Source organism: Hyaloscypha bicolor, assembly GCF_002865645.1.
Source record: "Hyaloscypha bicolor E unplaced genomic scaffold K444scaffold_15, whole genome shotgun sequence".
Taxonomy (NCBI): Eukaryota; Fungi; Ascomycota; class Leotiomycetes; order Helotiales; family Hyaloscyphaceae; genus Hyaloscypha; species Hyaloscypha bicolor.
The window spans coordinates 1,742,829-1,761,768 of record NW_020194517.1 but is presented as its reverse complement, the minus strand read 5'-3'; the positions used below and the strand labels follow the sequence as shown (position 1 = coordinate 1,761,768).

The 18,940-nt window shown below is 34.6% G+C and overlaps 3 protein-coding genes across 3 annotated transcripts; 2 read left to right on the top strand and 1 right to left on the bottom strand.

Annotated features, from left to right (window-relative positions):
- Positions 1-1,312: 1,312 nt before the first annotated feature.
- K444DRAFT_518519 (MFS multidrug transporter-like protein) lies at positions 1,313-3,095 on the top strand (the record flags this gene model as incomplete). The annotated part of the gene is made up of 4 exons (XM_024873871.1): positions 1,313-1,596; positions 1,646-2,029; positions 2,098-2,656; positions 2,715-3,095. The coding sequence occupies 4 exons, from the start codon at positions 1,313-1,315 to the stop codon at positions 3,093-3,095; spliced, it is 1,608 nt and encodes a 535-aa protein (XP_024743179.1).
- Positions 3,096-13,564: 10,469 nt separating this feature from the next.
- K444DRAFT_650103 (arginyl-tRNA synthetase) lies at positions 13,565-15,963 on the top strand. The gene is made up of 6 exons (XM_024885619.1): positions 13,565-13,878; positions 13,932-14,018; positions 14,117-14,547; positions 14,617-14,944; positions 15,001-15,608; positions 15,673-15,963. Exons 1-6 carry the CDS (start codon positions 13,591-13,593, stop codon positions 15,677-15,679), a joined length of 1,749 nt encoding a protein of 582 aa, XP_024743178.1. The 5' UTR covers positions 13,565-13,590; the 3' UTR covers positions 15,680-15,963.
- A 1,286-nt stretch (positions 15,964-17,249) lies between these two features.
- On the bottom strand, positions 17,250-18,902 carry K444DRAFT_650102 (WD40 repeat-like protein; the record flags this gene model as incomplete). Its single annotated transcript, XM_024885618.1, has 8 exons — positions 18,649-18,902; positions 18,565-18,594; positions 18,430-18,490; positions 18,147-18,321; positions 17,961-18,070; positions 17,873-17,876; positions 17,445-17,835; positions 17,250-17,376 (listed from the first exon to the last, which is right to left on the bottom strand). The coding sequence occupies exons 1-8, from the start codon at positions 18,684-18,686 to the stop codon at positions 17,250-17,252; spliced, it is 936 nt and encodes a 311-aa protein (XP_024743177.1). The 5' UTR covers positions 18,687-18,902.
- Positions 18,903-18,940: the final 38 nt, after the last annotated feature.

The window sequence follows — 18,940 nt, the reverse complement described above, 5'->3', positions numbered from 1 at the left end:
GAGATATCAAAAGCCGAAGCTCCTGCATGCCTTGTGCCACGTGATAGACTCGTCCGGTCTGGCTCGAAGTTCGATAAACAGCTTGAGACTACTAGCTACTCTCTCAAGTCAAAGTCCATTGGTAGGAGAGACTATGTGAACCCTCCCAATATAAAGGATGATATATTATAGATAATAATCACGTGACCATGCACGCCAAAGACTCGGCACATTCTTTCAACTGCATCATAAGCGCTCAACCGCACCGTCCGCTGTTCGATCGTATGCGGACCCTGGAGGTATATAATATTTATCATTGCTGGATATTCAAGCTGGTGAATCCACGCAATACTCATACTTCCCAATAAGAGCATTTCCCGACAGGTTTCGGAGCCGAGGCTGTGCGGCTTTGATGCGGGATCACTAATAGTCGGACTTAACGATTAAGTCCGACTATTAATCCGTGTTTGACTACTTCGATTACTGAGCAGGTTGTGAAAGATTGGAGGCGCGTCGATATTCAGACATGACTGGTGAGAGGCTCTGGATCAAGCAAAATTGGGGGGTTTTTAGAAGGGATCACCTACCAACCGCCCAAACCCCCTTCCTGCCCACGCCTCCCTACCAAAACTTTCTCGTTTTTTCAAGTCTTGGGAAAATAAAAATAAAAAATCAAGATTATAGAGAATACTCGAAACATTGCGAATATCATATTAATTTTTCGAATTTGTGGCGTTAAGGTCTCCAAAATCCAAGCTGGGTGGGCGGTTGGTGGGTGATGCCTTCCAAGTGCGAAGGGCGCAAGTGTCTCTTTGCCACCACACTTTCTCAGGATACTCCTTCATTCGCGTATCAATTGAGGGACCTTAAAGTCCGTCGCCCTGAAATAAATCCTTCACTGCTCTGTGTTCTTGTAATCATCTAGAATTGTATCCTTTCTCGCTTTTCGTCCCATCGTCTGCCGAGATAGGCAATTTAACAGCTTCAAGATCACTCGGCCGTAGAGTAGTGTCCGTACGAATGCGCTCCATGCCGCATTACGTCTCCATCTCCTCAGTTTGAAACCCACCAAAAAGGTTTATTAATCTTTCCCATCCCCTAGAATTCTGCAGTCATGCAGGAAAGGCGTGCTTGAAGATCAATCACATACTATTTGTCCTTGTCAGCCCGGCTAGTCGGCCTGAGCCTCCCTAGTAAACAATTCTCTGGATCTTCTGATTAGTCAGGACGGATTGAATGCCGAGCTCGACTATATATGCAAGTGCAATCAGTTTTGGCTCGACATAGTCAATCTTGAATCCACTTAGAACTCGTCACGATGGCCGAATCTCAGATGCAGGCTTCGACCTCTACGCTTTTCGTGGAACAGGACGTTCTAGAAATAGAGAAACCAACTGCCGGCGATATCTATGGTGAGGATGATTCCGATGGGGCTGTGGAGGGTGGTGGTGGAAATATCGAAAAGAAGAATCAAGATTTAGAGAAGGGTCCCTCAAAGCATGCGTCTCCAGCAGTTCTCGATTGGGACGGACCAGATGATCCTGAAAATCCTCATAACTGGCCAATAGGGAAAAAGGTTATGCACATTATAGCACCCGCAGTAATATCTCTTACAGCGTAAGTCTTCCTGTCCTAGTATATAAACATATTCTAACAACTCAAACAGTTCTTTCGGTTCCTCCGTCATCTCACCAGCATTCCCAGCCCTCGAAAAGCAATGGGGCATCAGCTCAACAGTTTCCATCTTGCCTCTCACAACGTATGTGCTTGCACTCGGACTCGGGCCTGTCATTGCAGCACCAATCTCCGAAACCTATGGACGACACATTGTGTATCTCGCCTCAACCCCACTAGGAGCACTCTTCACGATGGGCGCAGGCTTCTCCCAGAATATCTGGACTCTTTGCATCCTTCGTTTCTTCGCTGGTCTTACTTTCTCCCCAGCGCTTTCCATTGGGGCTGGTTCAAACGCAGACGTCGTCACGACCCAGAATAGAGCAACCGCCTCAGCATTCTACATCTTGAGCCCTTTTCTCGGTCCGGCATTAGGGTAAGCCATCACCCCTTCCCCTTCCACTTCTCCCTCAGCCCCAAAACTAACCAAAACTCTCTACATAGGCCGGTAATCGGTTCTTTCGTAACCGTTCGCAAATCCTGGCGCTGGACCCAATGGACCCTTATCTTCTTCGCCATCTTCTCCTTCCTCCTCACGCTCTTCACCCACGAAACCTACAAGAAAGCCCTCCTCCTCCGGCGTCTCAAATCCCGCGGTCTCCCTCCACCACCCAGCCCCTTCCCCTCCACGCTCGCCAAACTAAAATTCTTCCTCACCGTCACGCTCCTCAGGCCTTTACATATGCTCGTCACGGAACCAATCGTTGGGTTCTTTAGTTTGTATGTAGCCTTCAACTTTGCGGTGCTGTTTTGCTTCTTTACGGCGTTTCCGTGTGTGTTTGAGAGTATGTATGGGTTCAGTACGGAGCAGACGGGCTTGGTATTCTTGGCTATTGGGGTCGGTTGTGTACTTGCTGTGCCGACTACTATTCTTTGCGACATCTACCTGTACCAACCGAGATTCCGAGCTTCGAAGGCGGCTGGGAAGGGAGGAGTTGTAGCGCCGGAATATCGACTTTATCCAGCGATGATGGGAAGTGTTGGGCTTCCGCTTGGTCTTTTCGTAAGTCGCGGACAGCTTGGTTCAATTTTTGGGCGAAACTGGGGCTAATATCTTGCAGTGGTTTGCCTGGACTGCGAAAAGAGACGTACCGTGGGCCAGCCCAGTCGTAGCAGCGATCCCCTTTGCATGGGGAAATCTCTCCATCTTCCTCTCTGCCGCAAACTACCTAATTGATACCTACCAAGCGCTGAACGGCGCCTCTGCACTCGCGGCAAACGGCTTTCTGCGGTACACGTTGGGAGCCGTGTTTCCCCTTTTTACGCTGCAGATGTACAGGGGATTGGGTATTGGGTGGGCGACGAGCTTGTTGGGTTTTGTTACTGTGGCTTTGATGCCGGTTCCGTGGGTGTTGTTTAAGTATGGGAAGGAAATTAGGGGAGGAGTAGTTATGAGACTTCGAAAATTTAGGTGTTTTGCACTAGAAAGGGAGAAAATTTGAACGTGGATAGAAAAAATGGAGCCAAGGACTTGGAAGAGGAAGAGGGAGCCACGAAGTTCTTGCTAAAGTCAGTAAGAAGCATAAGAAGCTGAGTGTTGAGATTGTGTACAGAGATGAATATTATACCAGAATACACAGCATAGAGTTGAGAGATCAGAACCAGGCATAAGCTATCCGATCAAGTATAGTGAAGTTCGCAGGAGAATTTCTGGTTGGGAGACCTTACCTGAGTCTAAGCGGGTTTACCCCTTTTTGAAGACGACTCCCCCTTTTTTGGTGCACCATCTGTATAGCAACAGGCCTTACTCTTACTTATTCTTCTCTCTAAGCTTTATTGACCTTCTTTGTTTATGTGCTTTAAGAACCTCATCAGTGAGATTAATAGATCATTACTTGTGCTAGTGTTCTGTCAACTATGCTTAGTAAAATGCTCCTTTACTACTTTATCTTTAGGATTTGAATTGTGTTTTAATTTGCTCTAATACAGACAGCCTTGGGAAATTTCAAGCTCAATGGAATTTTTCAACTATAGCAAGCGCTCCTCTTTTCGCTGAAAATAAACCTGTGCACTGCAATAAGGCATTCAGTGAAATGGCTAACCAACTCCAGCTACCCTTTATAATTATAAAGAATGAATAAGCAAGCACTTTGCAGATGTAGAAGTAGTTATGGACTCACAAATTTATTCTCTACGTTATTACAATACCACATGCCATGAATTATGAATTCGTTCCCTAATATCAGTGACAGGAAAATTTATTTCTGTGAGTCATTCTCACGGGATAGGCTTATAGATTCGTTTCTAAATTTCAGTAACAGCCCCCTATGTCGAGCCTCTATGCCATTGCCACGCCGCAAGAATTCAATTCTACATTTGGGTAACTGCCTATGAAAATAAAAGCCAACACGACTATTGTGTTGAGAGCGAGGCCATATACCTCTGCTGGACTAGCAGCTCAAGACTCTGCAGACACAGGTGCAGTAAGTCGCTCCTCAAAACACAGCAGATGTATAGCACATTGCTAATGTATCACGAGACCAATTTTTCCTTGGGTGCTGATCCAGGAGAACCACAACACACTTGCTCTTCTCCTTCCCGATCACGATAAAAAGGCGCAAAACAGGTTCAAACAAGACCAAAACAAGGATCTCAAGCGAGGGAAACTACCTCTAGATCCACAGGTAAGTCTGAAATTTCTCTGAGTGCTGAGCTCTCCTATAGTAATCTCCAAACAGCTCTTGGAACATCCTACTAGAAATGTTGAACAGCTGCTGAGACATTCTACTAGCAATGCCCAACGGCTGTTAGAATATTCTACTCTCGAAAATACCTGAGACAAGTACGTTGACTCCTTTTGTGAATAGGCTAGAGAATGTGGGCAATTGAAGGTGTAAGACAGAAATATAGACAAATTTTACTACTGGCATGGCTGCATTGTGATTCTGAAGCAAACATTTAAAAGTACATTGGTAAGTCCCATCGGAGTTTAATCCCTCTTCTAGCAATGTCCAACCGTTCTCAGGACATTATATTAGCAATGCCTTGCAGCTCCTGGAACATTTGAACCCAGCCAATACCTGAAAGAAGTATACTGACTTCTAGTTCTTGGGAATAGGTACACATTCCGGGTGGCTGCAGTTGTGCTAGCTCTGACGATTATCTTTGGGCTGGCCCAGACCATAGAAACTGGAATTCAGGCATATTATACTGTTCATCCTATATCATAATTGTAATTGCATTTCACTCTCACTTGCAAGTTGCTCTCAATGCTTTGAAGCAAGGAGTAGGCCAAACTACCCCGCAATGCAGGGTAATTTAGCTCGAAAGTGTATTCCAATTAATAAATAGAGAAGCTAAAACGTGAACCATGTCTATCTCTGTTTCTTATGTTTATTCTATTATGCCATTTCGGTAAGCTTAATAATTATTAAGTTAAGTTATATAATATTATTTTTAAACTAATTAACTTAATTACTTTATTTAAATAAAATAAAATATTAGTGTTTTCTTTATTTATATAAAGAAATAAAAATAATTATATATCTTTAAATATTGAATTAATTAATATTATAATACTACTTATACTTTCTTTACTAATATTAAATTATTTATTCTTACTTTTTATTTAATTCTTTAATGTGAGGTATTTATTAGTAGGTAATAAGACAATAGAATGAATTAGTGAGTTATAAAACCATAGTATTAAATTCAGTATAGAACTAATCTCTGTCTCTCCTGTGAGGTCCAGGAAAGCCCCCTCTAAATAGGAGGCCCTTATAACATATATATAGTTAGTAATTTATAAGCCTAATACTTATAATATAAATAGTAGTTAGTTGTAAAGTTAAAGGATTACCGATCTCCCTAATTAATACCTGTAATATCCGAGGTTTATTATATGTTTTTAAGTCACGTGCGACCCTATATATATTATAACTATATTCCCTTTCTAGAATCTTGTCCCCAAGATCTATTAATCTATCCTGGTAAATATTTAATTAATTATTCATTTAATCGAGGTAAACTTCTAGTATCTTGAGAGGTGGTTTTACTAATATAATCTGGATAATAGACGTAAAAATCGTCTAATTAGATTAGAGCTAAGTAAGCGAAAAGGAAGGGTAATTATACTTCAGGTATAGGGGCTAGCTAGTAATCGCGATTTCGTTTGGGATCTGAGTATTCTAATTAGCTTAATTTAAAATACCAAGATACTATCCTATAAAATTAATACTATCTATCAGATCTCGTATTAGAATAATCTAAATAGCTATATAGAAAGAATTTAATAAATATTTATATAAGAAACCTATATAAATATTTCTAAGGTTCTAGAGATTATTTATAGACTTCTGGGAATATATATTAATTAGTTATACTAATTTCTAATTAGGACTAGTATAAAAACTAATAGTTAATTTAGGTAGTTCTTTATTTCTATAAAAGAACCTCTTTATATTACTATATACTCTTTTTCTTTCTAATAATTATATATATAATAACTTTTTCTATTATTACTTTCTAGTTTCTTTTTCTGCTTTTCTCTAAGTTTTTTTTAATTATTTTTAATTAATTCTATAATATCTTTTTCTAGCTTTATTATTTGTCTATATAATAATAAGTATAAAGGTAATTTTATAGCCTCCTTTCCTATTACTAGTAAATACTTGAAATATTTCAAGTATTTACTTATTAATTTCTTTATCTTATATACTATAGTATCTAGTAAAAAGAATTATAACTATTATAATAAGGGTTCTGAGTCTTATATATTAGTAAGTTCTTTAGCTTTAATATCTATTAAAGCTAATACAATTTCAGATTTCTTATTATTTATTAGAAGCTTACTAGTTCTAGGAAAATATTATTATAACTTTTAAGAAATTTCTTAAAGTATATTCTAAATAGTATTATACTAATAAGAATAATACTATTAATTAGGTTTTTAAAAACTAGAAGAATACTAATAAGCTTCGGAATTTTTCTTCCTATTTTAATAAGGCAAATAATAATATTACTTAGGTTAATATTCTAAAGATAAGTTTTTTCTAATATACTTAGGTACTTACTAATTCCTTAAAGAAATACTATAATATCTATTTTTAAGATATTAACCTTATTACTAAGCTTATTACCGAGATTACTAAGTAGTTTATTACTAGTATTTCAAGTACTAATAATATAATACTTATAGCTATTCGGGACCTAATCTCAGAAGTTCGGGCCTTTTATAAGATATATATAGCTATTATAAGTTCCTTATTTATTTCTCTTAATATCCTTAATACTAATATTATTATAATATAACTATATTTTATTAAGAAATAAGCGAATTCCGGAAAGTATTAGCTAATTCTTTACTAAGTCCTAAATAGGACTAGTATTTAGTATTCTTACTTTAGGAATTAGGAATTTATAAGAATTAGAGTTTATTTATTTGAGATACCTATAGCTAGTTTACTTATAATAAATCTTTCTTAATCCTAAATCTTTTTCTAATAATTTAAATATAATTCTTATAAGCCTTAATAAAATCCTAAAAAACTTTTATAAGTAAAAAAACTTTAGGGAAAAAGTATTTCTATTATTATTTCGGGCCTTTTCTTAGCTATTTAGATTCTCTCTTTCTTTTAAATAGTCTTTTTCTTAATAGTCCAGAATTCTTTTTAATTTTAAGAAACTATTAAAAAGTAGTTTCGGATTCCAAACTATAATTTTAATTGTATAATTTTAGAAATTTCTTGGAATTTTTAAGATTAGGGAAAGTAAGTAATTAGGTATTATAATCTTTAGGCCAGGCTTTCTATTTAATTAAATACTATTATTTCTTATTTCTATTATCTTATTAGTAATTAATAATAGCTTCTATTTCTTATTTTTATTCTTTATTATTATTTACTAATTCCGGAAGTTCTCTAAAGAAATATAAGTATAGCTCCTAACTTTTTTTTACTATATACTTTTTAAGAAAAGAAATATAGAAAGTTAGATATAAATAATTATATATATTTAATAGTTCTAATTTATATATTAAATTACTAATATATTTAAGGATCCTAAATAGATTTATAAATTTTGGCTTAAGCTTTCTTGCCTTAAGTTTAATATTCTTTATTAATAATATTATTTAGGCTTTTTTAGAATAATATTTAACTAACTAGTACTTATTATACTAGGTTTCTCGGTTATTTTATATATAATACTATAAATTCTTAAGCTTTTTTTTATTTTATTTTAAGGATTTCTAGCCTCTTATATATAGCTAGTATCTTTTCTATAATTCTATTCTTAGAATTTTATAAAAGTTAAAAATAGTATTCGTAATATATATAGAAAGATATATCTTATAAAACCTAATATTTTAAGTTATTATATATAAATTCCGTAAAAAATAACTTCTTAAACTAGTTATTTTTTTAAGTATTATAATAATATTTCAGATAATATTTCAGGGCCTGGTTTTACTTTTCTATTTAATTATCTGTTTAAGAATAATAAGCTATACTTAAATACTATTTATATATTAAATAGAAATAGAAAGCAAACTAGAACTAGCTAGTAAATACCGTTTTTTAATTAGAAATAATTTTATTAGAAAAGCCAAAAATCGAGAAAATATATTTCTATATAATTTTAGTAATTTCCGGAGAATTAATAGTCTTATAATATATAATATATCTTACTATTTTAGAGTACTAGTTAATAACTATAAGAATTATATTAAAATTAGAACTTTTTATCGGGTTCTTATATAGTAATAGACCTATAATAAAATCTATAAAAATCTTATTCCAGAATCTCTTAGGCTATAATAAACTACTAAGTAAACTATATAGTAAATGCCTCTTTACTTTAATTCTCTAGTAAATATTATATTTTTAATAATAATTATAAATATTCTTTTCTATATTCTCTTAATACTAGAACTTTCTAAGAAATTCGAGAGTTTTCTCTATTTTATAATATTTGGCTATTAGATTATTATAATAAAGTTTTATAACTTCTTAATATAAAGTAGAATTATTAGATATAATAATTCTTAAATAGTACCTAAATAGGCCTGAATTATTTTTCCAGATTTCTTTTCTTTTAGTATTTTCTTTACTAAGCCTCTATTTTATAATATTCTAATATTAAGAATTATTTCTCTAAGCTACCTAAATAATATCTAGAAGAGATTTAGATAAAGAGGCTAGTACTATAGCTCTTTTAGTAGCCATATATATCTATATATAGGGAATTAGATATTTATAATTATTTAATTTAAAAACTCGAGAAACTAAGAAGTTTTTAGTTTTATTAAGTAATATAATTATAGATATTTCTATTATCTTAGCTATAATAGTAAAGCCTTTAAAGCATTTCCCTATATCTTATTTCTTAATTAATTCTATAATTAAGGGATCTATAAGATAATCTATTTACTTGTTTTATAGTAAATATTTCTCTTTAGTTATTATAAATATAATAAGTATTAAATAATACTTATTCTAAAGAGGGAACTCTTTAGATATTTATAAGAACCTCTAAATTATAATTATAAAAGCTTTCTTTAGCTTATTCTAAAAAGTCAGAAGCCAAGTTATATTAATAGGACCTTTTTTATAATTAGGTCTTTTATTAGGTCTATTTACTAGGTTTGAGGCACTTTTATAGTAAATAATATTAAAATTATATATTATAAGATATATTACCTAATATACTTAATAGCTCTCTAGATACTTTATTTCTATAAAGTATTAGAAATTATTATAGTCTATAATAACCTTAATTATAAATCTGGATTTTTTAAGATAATAGTACTAATATTTAAAGGCTTTAATAATTATAAGTAGCTTCCTATTATAAGTACTATAATTATATTTAATTCTAGAAAGTTTCTGGAACTAGAATATTACTAGATACTAGTATTTTTTCGGGCTATTACTAGAATTAACTTATTATAAAATAGTACTAGTAATTACGAATTTTAATATATTAGTTTTAATATAAATCTTTTTAGAAAACTCAAAATAGACTAGAATAAGTATTATAATAAAAGCTTTTAGCTACTTTATTTATTTATATAAAGAAACTAGATTTCTGGCCCTTTTTTATTTCTTTTAAAAAATCTATTAAGCCTATAATTATCTGAGAATAATAGTAAATAAACCTATAATAGAAATTAGTAAATCTAAGAAATATTTAAATATTATAAAATAATTCTAGTTCTAGCTATTTAATAATACTATAGACTTATTTAGGATCTATATAAATATTTTCTATTCTAATAAAGAAGCCTAAAAATTCAATTTCCTTAATATTAAATTCGCATTTACTAAGTTTATAAAACAGGTTATTTTTATATAGCCTAATAAGTATCTAGTAAATATAATTATAGTATTTACTTTTATTTCGGGAATAAATAAAAATATTATTTAAATAAATAACTATGAAATAATCTAGAAGTCTTATAAGTATAGTATTAATATATACTTAAAATATAACTAGTATATTAGCTAGCCCAAAAGATATTATAAGATATTTAAAATAGCTATAACAGGTCCTAAAAGCTATCTTTTACTTATATTTTTTATGAATTCTTATCTAATAATATATATTCTTAAGATCTAGCTTTATAAAGATCTTGGCTTTTTAGAGCTAGTTAAGGGTTTTATTAATAAGAGAAAGCAAATACTAATTCTTAATTATAACTTAATTAAGTTTATAATAATTAATATAAAGATATAGCCCTTTATTCTTTTTAGAAATAAAAAGAATAAGTATTTTTACTAGACTTTTATTAGGCCTTATCTAATATTTATAAAATATATCTTATAAATATAAATATAATACTTCTAGTTAGATTTCTAATAAATTATATAAAGGCCTATATAGAACTATACTATTTATATTAATAGAGTATTTAATATTACTAAGATTAGAAAGTTTTAAAGCTTTATTAGAATTAGAAACCTCTAAGAAATCTTTATATTTATTATTCCGGAAATAAATAAATATTTCTAAGGCCCTTTTCCGAAAAGTATTAATTTACTATATTAAAAACTCTTATTTAGTATTACTAGAACTATATAATAAAATAAAGATCTAGTAATTATTATAAATATATAAAGTCTATTATCTAAAATAGTTATATTTGCCTTTAGTTAAAAATAAAACTTAAAATACTAGCTCAGGATACTAGTTAAGCTTTTTATTAAATTCTTTTAGTATTAGAATCTTAATATTATTAGGCTATATAGATATATATACTTATTATTTCTTAATATAGTCTATATATTATATAAGAGTTATTTTATAAAATTTTATATTAAAAATAAGGCTATAAGAGCTAATATTCTTATATCTATAGAACTAGAGTTTAAAAGAATATATTTTACTATAATTATCTATAATAAATATCTTAAGATTATAGGCTTAATAAATCTTAAATCTATTTCTATAAAAGATTATAAATTCTTAGTTATATTTAGCTAAGATAATAAAGCCTCGGCTTTAAGCCTAATTATTATTAAAGAAATTATAGTCTAATCCGATATTACCGAATCTATTATATATCTCTAAAGTATTTACTTCTAGCTATATTAATCTTGCTTAAATAGTTATATAAAATAATATATCTTTTTTATTATAGCTAAAACTATTAATATTTAAGATTTAGCCTTCTCTTTTCTTTATTTCTTAAAAGAGTTTTTTCTAGAGTATTTCTCTATAATAATAGTATTAATCTGCTTTTATAAATATCTTAACTCTTCTATAGTTTTGGCCTTATTAGAGTTTTACTAAGCTTATTTAGTATATTTAAAATACTTTATATTTCCTGAGAAATATTCTTTCTATTTATAAGTTTAATAAACTATACCTAAAATAAAACTAGTACTTTATTAAGGCCTTAAAAAAGCCAAAGTATTACCTAAAGATTTCTTATATGATTTTCGGAATTTATTCTTCCTTTTTTAATAGCCTTATAAATTAGAATTCACTAAGTTAAAGTTCTTAGAGACAGAATTACTTTTACTAGACTTTCCTATCTTTACTTTTCTTAATTTGAGATAAGTAGTATATTTTACTTTCTAAGCTTTCTTAAGCTATTTAGAAATAAATACTGTCTTATTTCCTGAGAAAATAGATATAAGTATCTAGTAAGTCTTATAATTAGATAAAGTAGTATTAAGAGTTCAGATCTGGTCTTTTTTAGGATATAGGTTCTAGTTAACTTTAAGACTAATTATCTAAATATATAATTTAGTAATTATTTTACTATTCTTCTAATAAAGATCTCGGAACTCCTTAAAGGTATTTTATTAATAAGTTTGAGGTATTTGAAATATATTAGCTAAATAAGTCTTAAATTACTTCTAATAAACCTTATATAATAATAGGCTTTATTTTATTATAACCTCTCAAGTATTATAAGATTCGTTCCTAAAAGCACTTATAATAGAATTAACTTTAAAAGAATATCTATTATAAGTCTAAAGTTAGGTTTTAAAGATTATTTTTTAGAAAAATATAAATATTCTCTATTTCTTAAAAGACTTTCTATAATATAAGTTAGGTATCCGGATTTTAAGAAGCTTCTTTTAGTCCAAATATATCTTTAGAATATTATATAATAGCTCCTAATAAATAGTATTAAGATTACTTTTAAAGCTTATTATATTAGGAAAGAAAGTGGGTTCTAACTTTATTTTAGGAAGTTTCCTAGTAGGAATTACTAAGAAAGATAAGATAGACTTATAAATAGAATTTCTATAAGATATAGTAAATTATAAGATATTTTTAAGAATACTCTTATATTACTCTAATTATAGAATATATTAGTTAATTATATTTACTAATTCTTGCTTTTATTAAAGTATTTTAATATTAGTATATAATTTCTATTTTATAGCTTAAATAATAGTAACTTGGGTATTAATCTTAGTATCTTAATTATTACCGGGATTATTTCTGTTATTATTACTAGCTCTCGGAGGCTCTTAAGGGGCTCTATTAAAAGTATTAGATAAGCCTTTACTATTACCTATATTAGGGTTAATCTAGTTAACTTTCTCTATAAAAATAGCTCTGGTAAGGAACTATATATTTTACAGATTTCGAGATATAATTACTTATTAAACTATCTCCTTTAAGGATAGAGAGATTAGCTTATAAGGTATTTATTAGTAGGTAATAAGATAATAAAATAAATTAGTAAGTTGTAAAATAATAATATTAAATTTAGTATAGAACTAATCTCTATTTCTCTTATAAGGTCCAGGGAAGCCCTTTCTAAATAGGAGGCCCCTATAACATATATATAGTTAGTAATTTATAAGCCTAATACTTATAATATAAATAGTAATTAGTTATAAAATCAAAGGACCACTAATTTCCCTAATTAATACCCGTAATATCCGAGGTTCGTTATATGCCCTTAAGTTATATATAATCCTATATATATTATATTTAAATTTACTTATATATATATAAATTTTTATTTTATTTTATTTTATAATTATTCTTCTTACTTACTCGTATTATATTATTATATATATTATAATAAGTTATTCCAAAGCTCTTATAAAGTATAAAGAAAATACTCTAAAGAAAAGAGAAAGAAAAGTGAGTTGTGACGGTAGAGCTAGAGGATTGGAACGAAGTACAAAGATCTCTATTTCCTACTTGTAGAATCTAAAGCTAAGGAGAGAAGGAGAGGAGTGAAGTGTATTAATAGATAAGTAAGTTAGACTGAATCCACTGAAACACTGTTCTAGTTAGTGAAGCCAATCTGTGGCAAATCATGTGACGACAGCCGTCACATGAGTCACAATGCGAGGACTGCCTTTGGCCACAAAGTCAGTCTTTCAGGCAGTATCCATCACCTATCACTTCTTTTCAGTCAGCCCATTTTAGGCTTAGCGTAAGCGCTTGCCAGAGTCACTTTCATTACTAAGAGTCACAAGGACCTTTGCAACAACACACAAGACAACACAAAATCAAGAGCAAAATATGACAGCACCCAAGGTAGACTCTGAACTCGTCGACCTCTTAGCTAGCCTCAGGGGAGAGAAACCACTGCCGCTCTATGATGGCGCGGCCCCCTCTATTAATCCTGTCGACATTTATCGTTCTGTTATCACCGAGGAACTTGCGAAAATCGCTGAGCTAGACGCTAGCCTCATTTACCCTGCACTCGAGTGGACAAGCACGCTTGATAAAGGTGACCTAATTCTGGCAGTTCCTCGATTGCGAGTTAAAGGATCACCTGTAGAAAAAGCTGCGAGTTGGGCAGCCGCGGTAAGCAGGTCTATTCAATTCCCCTCTAAATGCACTACTAACTACAATCACAGTTCTCGCTGAGCTCGCTGATCAAACCTCCTGTCGCAACTGGCACATTTCTGCGCTTTGATTATAACCCCGATATCCTTCCGAAAATCGTCCTTCCTCTTATTCTGAAGCTTGGTCCCCGCTACGGCCTCGATGACACGAATAGTCTCAAATCGTCTGACTTAACAGCTCCCGCAACGAAAAAAAGATCGTGATTGAATTCTCAAGTCCTAACATCGCGAAGCAATTCCATGCGGGCCATCTTAGGAGCACAATCATTGGAGGATTTCCGTCGAATCTTTATGAAGGCGCCGGTTGGAAAACAGTTAGGATGAATTATCTAGGTGATTGGGGGAGGCAATACGGTCTTCTTGCAGTAAGCTGGAAGAAGTATGGCGATCAGAAGGCTTTTCATACCGATCCAATTGCACATCTCTTCGACGTATACGTTAAGATTAGTGCAGATTTTAAGCCGGAAGAGGATGGATTTAAGGCTGCTGGAAAGCGTGGGGAGGATACAGCTATTTTAGAGAGTCGGGGCTTGCTTGGAGAAGCCAAGGCATATTTCAAGCGCATGGAGGACGGTGATGAGGAGGCGCTAGCATTGTGGCGAAAATTCCGAGGTATCAGTGTCGAAAAGTACAAGACAACATACGCACGCCTCAATATCCATTTCACGGATTAATCTGGGGAGTCTACTGTTAAAAGGGAAATCATGGAAATGGCAGAACGAATCCTACTTGAAAAGGGAATTGCCGAACAAGACAATGGTGCCGTACTTATCGATTTTAAAAAGCATGGCGCGAAGAAGTTAGATGTTGCATTGGTTCGAAACCGGAACGGCACCTCTAACTATCTACTACGCGATATTGGGGCGGCTATACAAAGACACCACACTTACAATATGGACAAGATGATATATGTTGTCATGAGTGAGCAGGAAGCGCATTTGCAACGACTATTCAAGATATTAGACTTGATGGGTGGAGAATATGCGGCTTTGGCTAGGAAGATACAACATGTGACCTTTGGAAAGGTTCGTTCTTAAATTTTGGAATCTGGAGCTGATTTGCTAATTCCTAATACATTTAGGTTATGGGAATGTCTACGCGTCGGGGTACTGTCAAGTTCCTTGACGATATTCTAATCGACGTTGGTGAAGCTATGCACAACGTTATGCGCCGTAATGAGAACAAATACCGGCAGGTCGATGACCCCGAGAAAGTTGCAGATATCCTAGGGATATCTGCTGTTATGGTACAAGATATGTCTGGGAAGCGTATCAATAACTACCTATTCAACATTGGTCGGATGACTTCGTTCGAAGGTGATATGGGGCCTTATTTACAGTACGCCCACGCTCGACTCTGTTCTATTCAACGAAAGGTCGCCCTTACTCATGGCGAACTTTTGCAAGCCGACTTTTCCTTGCTAAACGAACCTCATGCAATTGGTTTAGTTCGACTTTTAGCTCAGTACCCAGATGTCATGGGTCATACTTTCAAGACTCTCGAGCCTACTACTATTCTCACTTATCTTTTTCGCCTTACTCACCAGCTGAGTTCAAGTTACGACGTTCTGAGGGTCGTGGGAGCCCCGGAAGGTGTGGCGACGACTATCGCCCGTGCCGCTCTCTATGAAGCTGCCAGGAAAACAATCCATTGCGGAATGATATTGCGAGGACTAAGCCCGGTGGAAAGGTAAGTTTTTTGTTCCTAATAATTCACCTATTTCTACGACCAATACTGACCGTGGTTTATCCAGGATGTAACCCTCCTTCACGTCATTAGAGATACATTTGTTGAGTTACATTATGGTAGCCGGAAGTCCTTCCAATCGAATTGAAACATCGGCCACAACAAGAGCCGCAGAGAAATTTCCAGAATCAGTCGTGTCGACCATAATTGTGCTGGAGTTGGTGGACTGTGTCAATCTTCAATCACTCTTTCATCGCCTGTAGCAGCCCCTTTTGGGCCACCATGGTAAGTTATGTAAAAGGGAAGGAGTTCAGGGATGGCGTTTTGAGATCTCAAAGGGAAGAAAGTAGATAGTGGTCTTCGAATTAATTAAATGGTATATCTACTAGTGTCTCGGATTCTGCAAACGCCGTTTATGTCTCTTCCATATCAAAAAAAAAAAAGAGTTTTGGAGGAAGTAGTACAGCGACATGCTAAACAGTTATTGAAATCGCGTGAATACTAAGATCAGAGCTCCCGACTATCTTCAAAGTATTATCTCTTCTTCATAACTTTATTACTACCTTACTAAACCTCTTAAAACTTGATATAAAGTTTGGGACAAATGCTAGCTATTTGTTCCTCGCAGTGAGTGAGAAGCAAGTTACTACCTGTATTATGATTTCTATTAAACAAGTACAGTGTGTCAATTGAGTAGAGTAGAGTAGAGTAGTGGGTCCTACTCATCCTCTACTCATACTCTACTCAAGCTATTCATGAGTGAATAAGTAATATAAGTAGTTCTTTAATACATTAAATAAGCCCATAAACCTCTAATATCCTTACTCTCTATATTTAATATATTAAGACCCGCTTCTAATATCTCAAAATGCCTCGATAAGTATTAAAAAGTAGATATATTATCAAGGTAGTCAACTCTAGTACTTATAACAAATACCGACAAGCTTCCTTTGCCAATGCTTCTAATAAATTGCAAAGTGTTTACAACTTCTGTTGCTATAAAAGCAGCACTGACCGCTAGTATTGTCGATATCCACACGAAAGAGTGTGTAGTTGGAACGAGCGAAGAGAGTCGTCGCTGAGACCTTTATTGCTTGTACAGTTCAGATTGATTTCGTTGATATATCTTAAATCGCCGAGAATGAGCATTGCTACCAGAAAGTGCACGCCTCCAGCTGACAAGGGACTAATGAAAGCATTGCGCTGCAACATTTATGAGATCCTCGGAGCTATGGTTGTCAAGTTTCCAGAGTTTGAAGTTGTTGCGTGGTTACCTGTTTCGTTTCCAGCACCAAGAAGAGCAGTGGACAGAGTGAGAGCAGTAGCACGATAAGTGGATCCATATATTAAACTCGCCACATCTAGCCAATTTTCGTATGGTCCTTACCAGTACTGTTCCAGTTATACATTGACGGTGGTTTCAATATAAGAAAGGGGCGGAGAGGAAGCGGAGTACGCACCAAATATTCGATCAGGACGCGAACGTCTTTGAGGTCCTTGAGACGATTGAATGCTCGCTATGAAGAAGAAAGCCTTCGACGTCACTGCGGACAAGGGCTGCCGCGGCTTCATTTCTGAGCCGAAATTGTCCCAAAGCCATTTTCAGCATCTTGACAGGTTCATTTCCTCTCTAGAATCTGAGAATTAGGGTGTGAAGATTCGAACGTTTTGATTCACACTCCCTGTTGCAATAATGCATAGAATTTTGAGTTTGCCAGCATCAGCTTTTGGGGCTCCATTAGTTGATCCTCCATTCTCCGCATGTACTTCGCTGACGGCAGCGGGGGCCTATCGAATGCAGCTAACGAAATGGCAATGTACGCCATCAAGCGTCTTTACCAATTTTCATCTTGAGAGAGATCCCAGCAGCGTAGGGCCTTGTCATCGGCAACACCCACCAAATACTTGCCACCAGGATGAAAAACAAGCCTGCGTACCCAATTATCGTGACCTATGAGGGTCTTGATCAACGTCCCTGGAGTATCCCATAACTTTATAGCTCCAGTAGCCCCGTATTCGGCTGAACTATTCGCTGGTGGGGACTTCTTCAGTCCCAAGAGAGTTGCGAAGTGCTTGTAACTTGCTGGTGGTGCGAACGTACAGCATTCAATGAAGTTTTCGTGGCCTACCAAAGTCGCCTTTGCTTCTCCAGAAACAGCATCCCATATCATTGCAGTTTGGTCATTACTCCCTGACACGAGCCACCGCCCATCGTAAGCAGGGGAGACGTCTCGGACCCAGCCACTATGTCCCCAAATTGTTTTCACGCACCTGTCAAGGCATCCCATATGCGAAGGGATTTATCTCGACTAGCGGGGACCAGAAGATTTCCCGAGGAAGACGACAGAAACGTACTGCGGAAACAGAGTGGTCATGCCCAGGAAGCGTTCGGATATTCGCATAGTCGTTGCTCGGATCCCACAATTTGATTGTCAGATCACTGGAACAGGACGCCAGCAGAATTCCTCCCTTCGACCCGCCAAAATCAAGATCCAAACATCCCTTGTGTATCCCTTGAGAGTCCTCTCTAGCTCTCCCAACTCCCAGTCCCAGATTTGATAGTGCTATCCTCTGAACCTGAAGCGAGTGACGAAAAGGTAGGATGGAATGCAACGGCTGTAACTGCCTCTCTATGTGCCTGAAGCGCATGTGTTGGTCGACAAGGAAGCCAGTTCGTGGGGTCTTGATTTCGTTTAGAAAGGGAGGATGGTGTGGCCTGATCGAGTTCGGCTTACAAAGTCGCCATTTTGCTTTCCAGTTCCATTATCTGCAAGACAATAGCATTTAGTGCCGCTCCAAAAACCCAGCTTCAATTAGATCCTACCTTCTTTTGTAATCCGACAACGCTCGTCCACTTCTCTTCTAACAGCCCCTCGTACTTCTTGCTAGTCGCGGCATTGAATGTATAACCAATTTGAAGTTCTTCTCGTAGCGCGACGGCGCTGCTAGATAGTTTGACCTAGCAAGGTAGGCGATGACGGATTTGTGCCTGATGTCAAATCAGCGTGAGTTGGGGAAATATTGACGGTGCAGGTTAGCTGACAGCACTTCAGCCTGCCGTGCCGTCAAAAATCGACTCATGGCCACAGTAGAATGGGGGACATGAAGGTTGAGATTCTTTCGCGTGTTGTTTATTGCCTTCGATGTGACGCGGGGCAGTCGACCTTGAAGTGGGCGGCGGTGTCTATCGCTCTGAGGCACAGCCCAATTTCTTCAGTCAGGAAAATAGACCGATGTTTCGCGATATGTAGAAAGTCGAAAAGTGTGCGGAGATGTTTATTATCGAGCTGGTTGACGATTACCCATAGTCGATGATCTAAATATTTTGTTACAGG

What these genes read in the sequence shown, in the direction of transcription:
- K444DRAFT_650103 (XM_024885619.1), top strand. Translation starts at nt 13,591, where the DNA reads ATGACAGCACCCAAGGTAGACTCTGAACTCGTCGACCTCTTAGCTAGC. An exon ending in CCGATATCCTTCCGAAAATC is followed by an intron (nt 14,019 to 14,116) that starts GTCCTTCCTCTT and finishes AACGAAAAAAAG; the next exon opens with ATCGTGATTGAATTCTCAAG. An exon ending in AACATGTGACCTTTGGAAAG is followed by an intron (nt 14,945 to 15,000) that starts GTTCGTTCTTAA and finishes TAATACATTTAG; the next exon opens with GTTATGGGAATGTCTACGCG.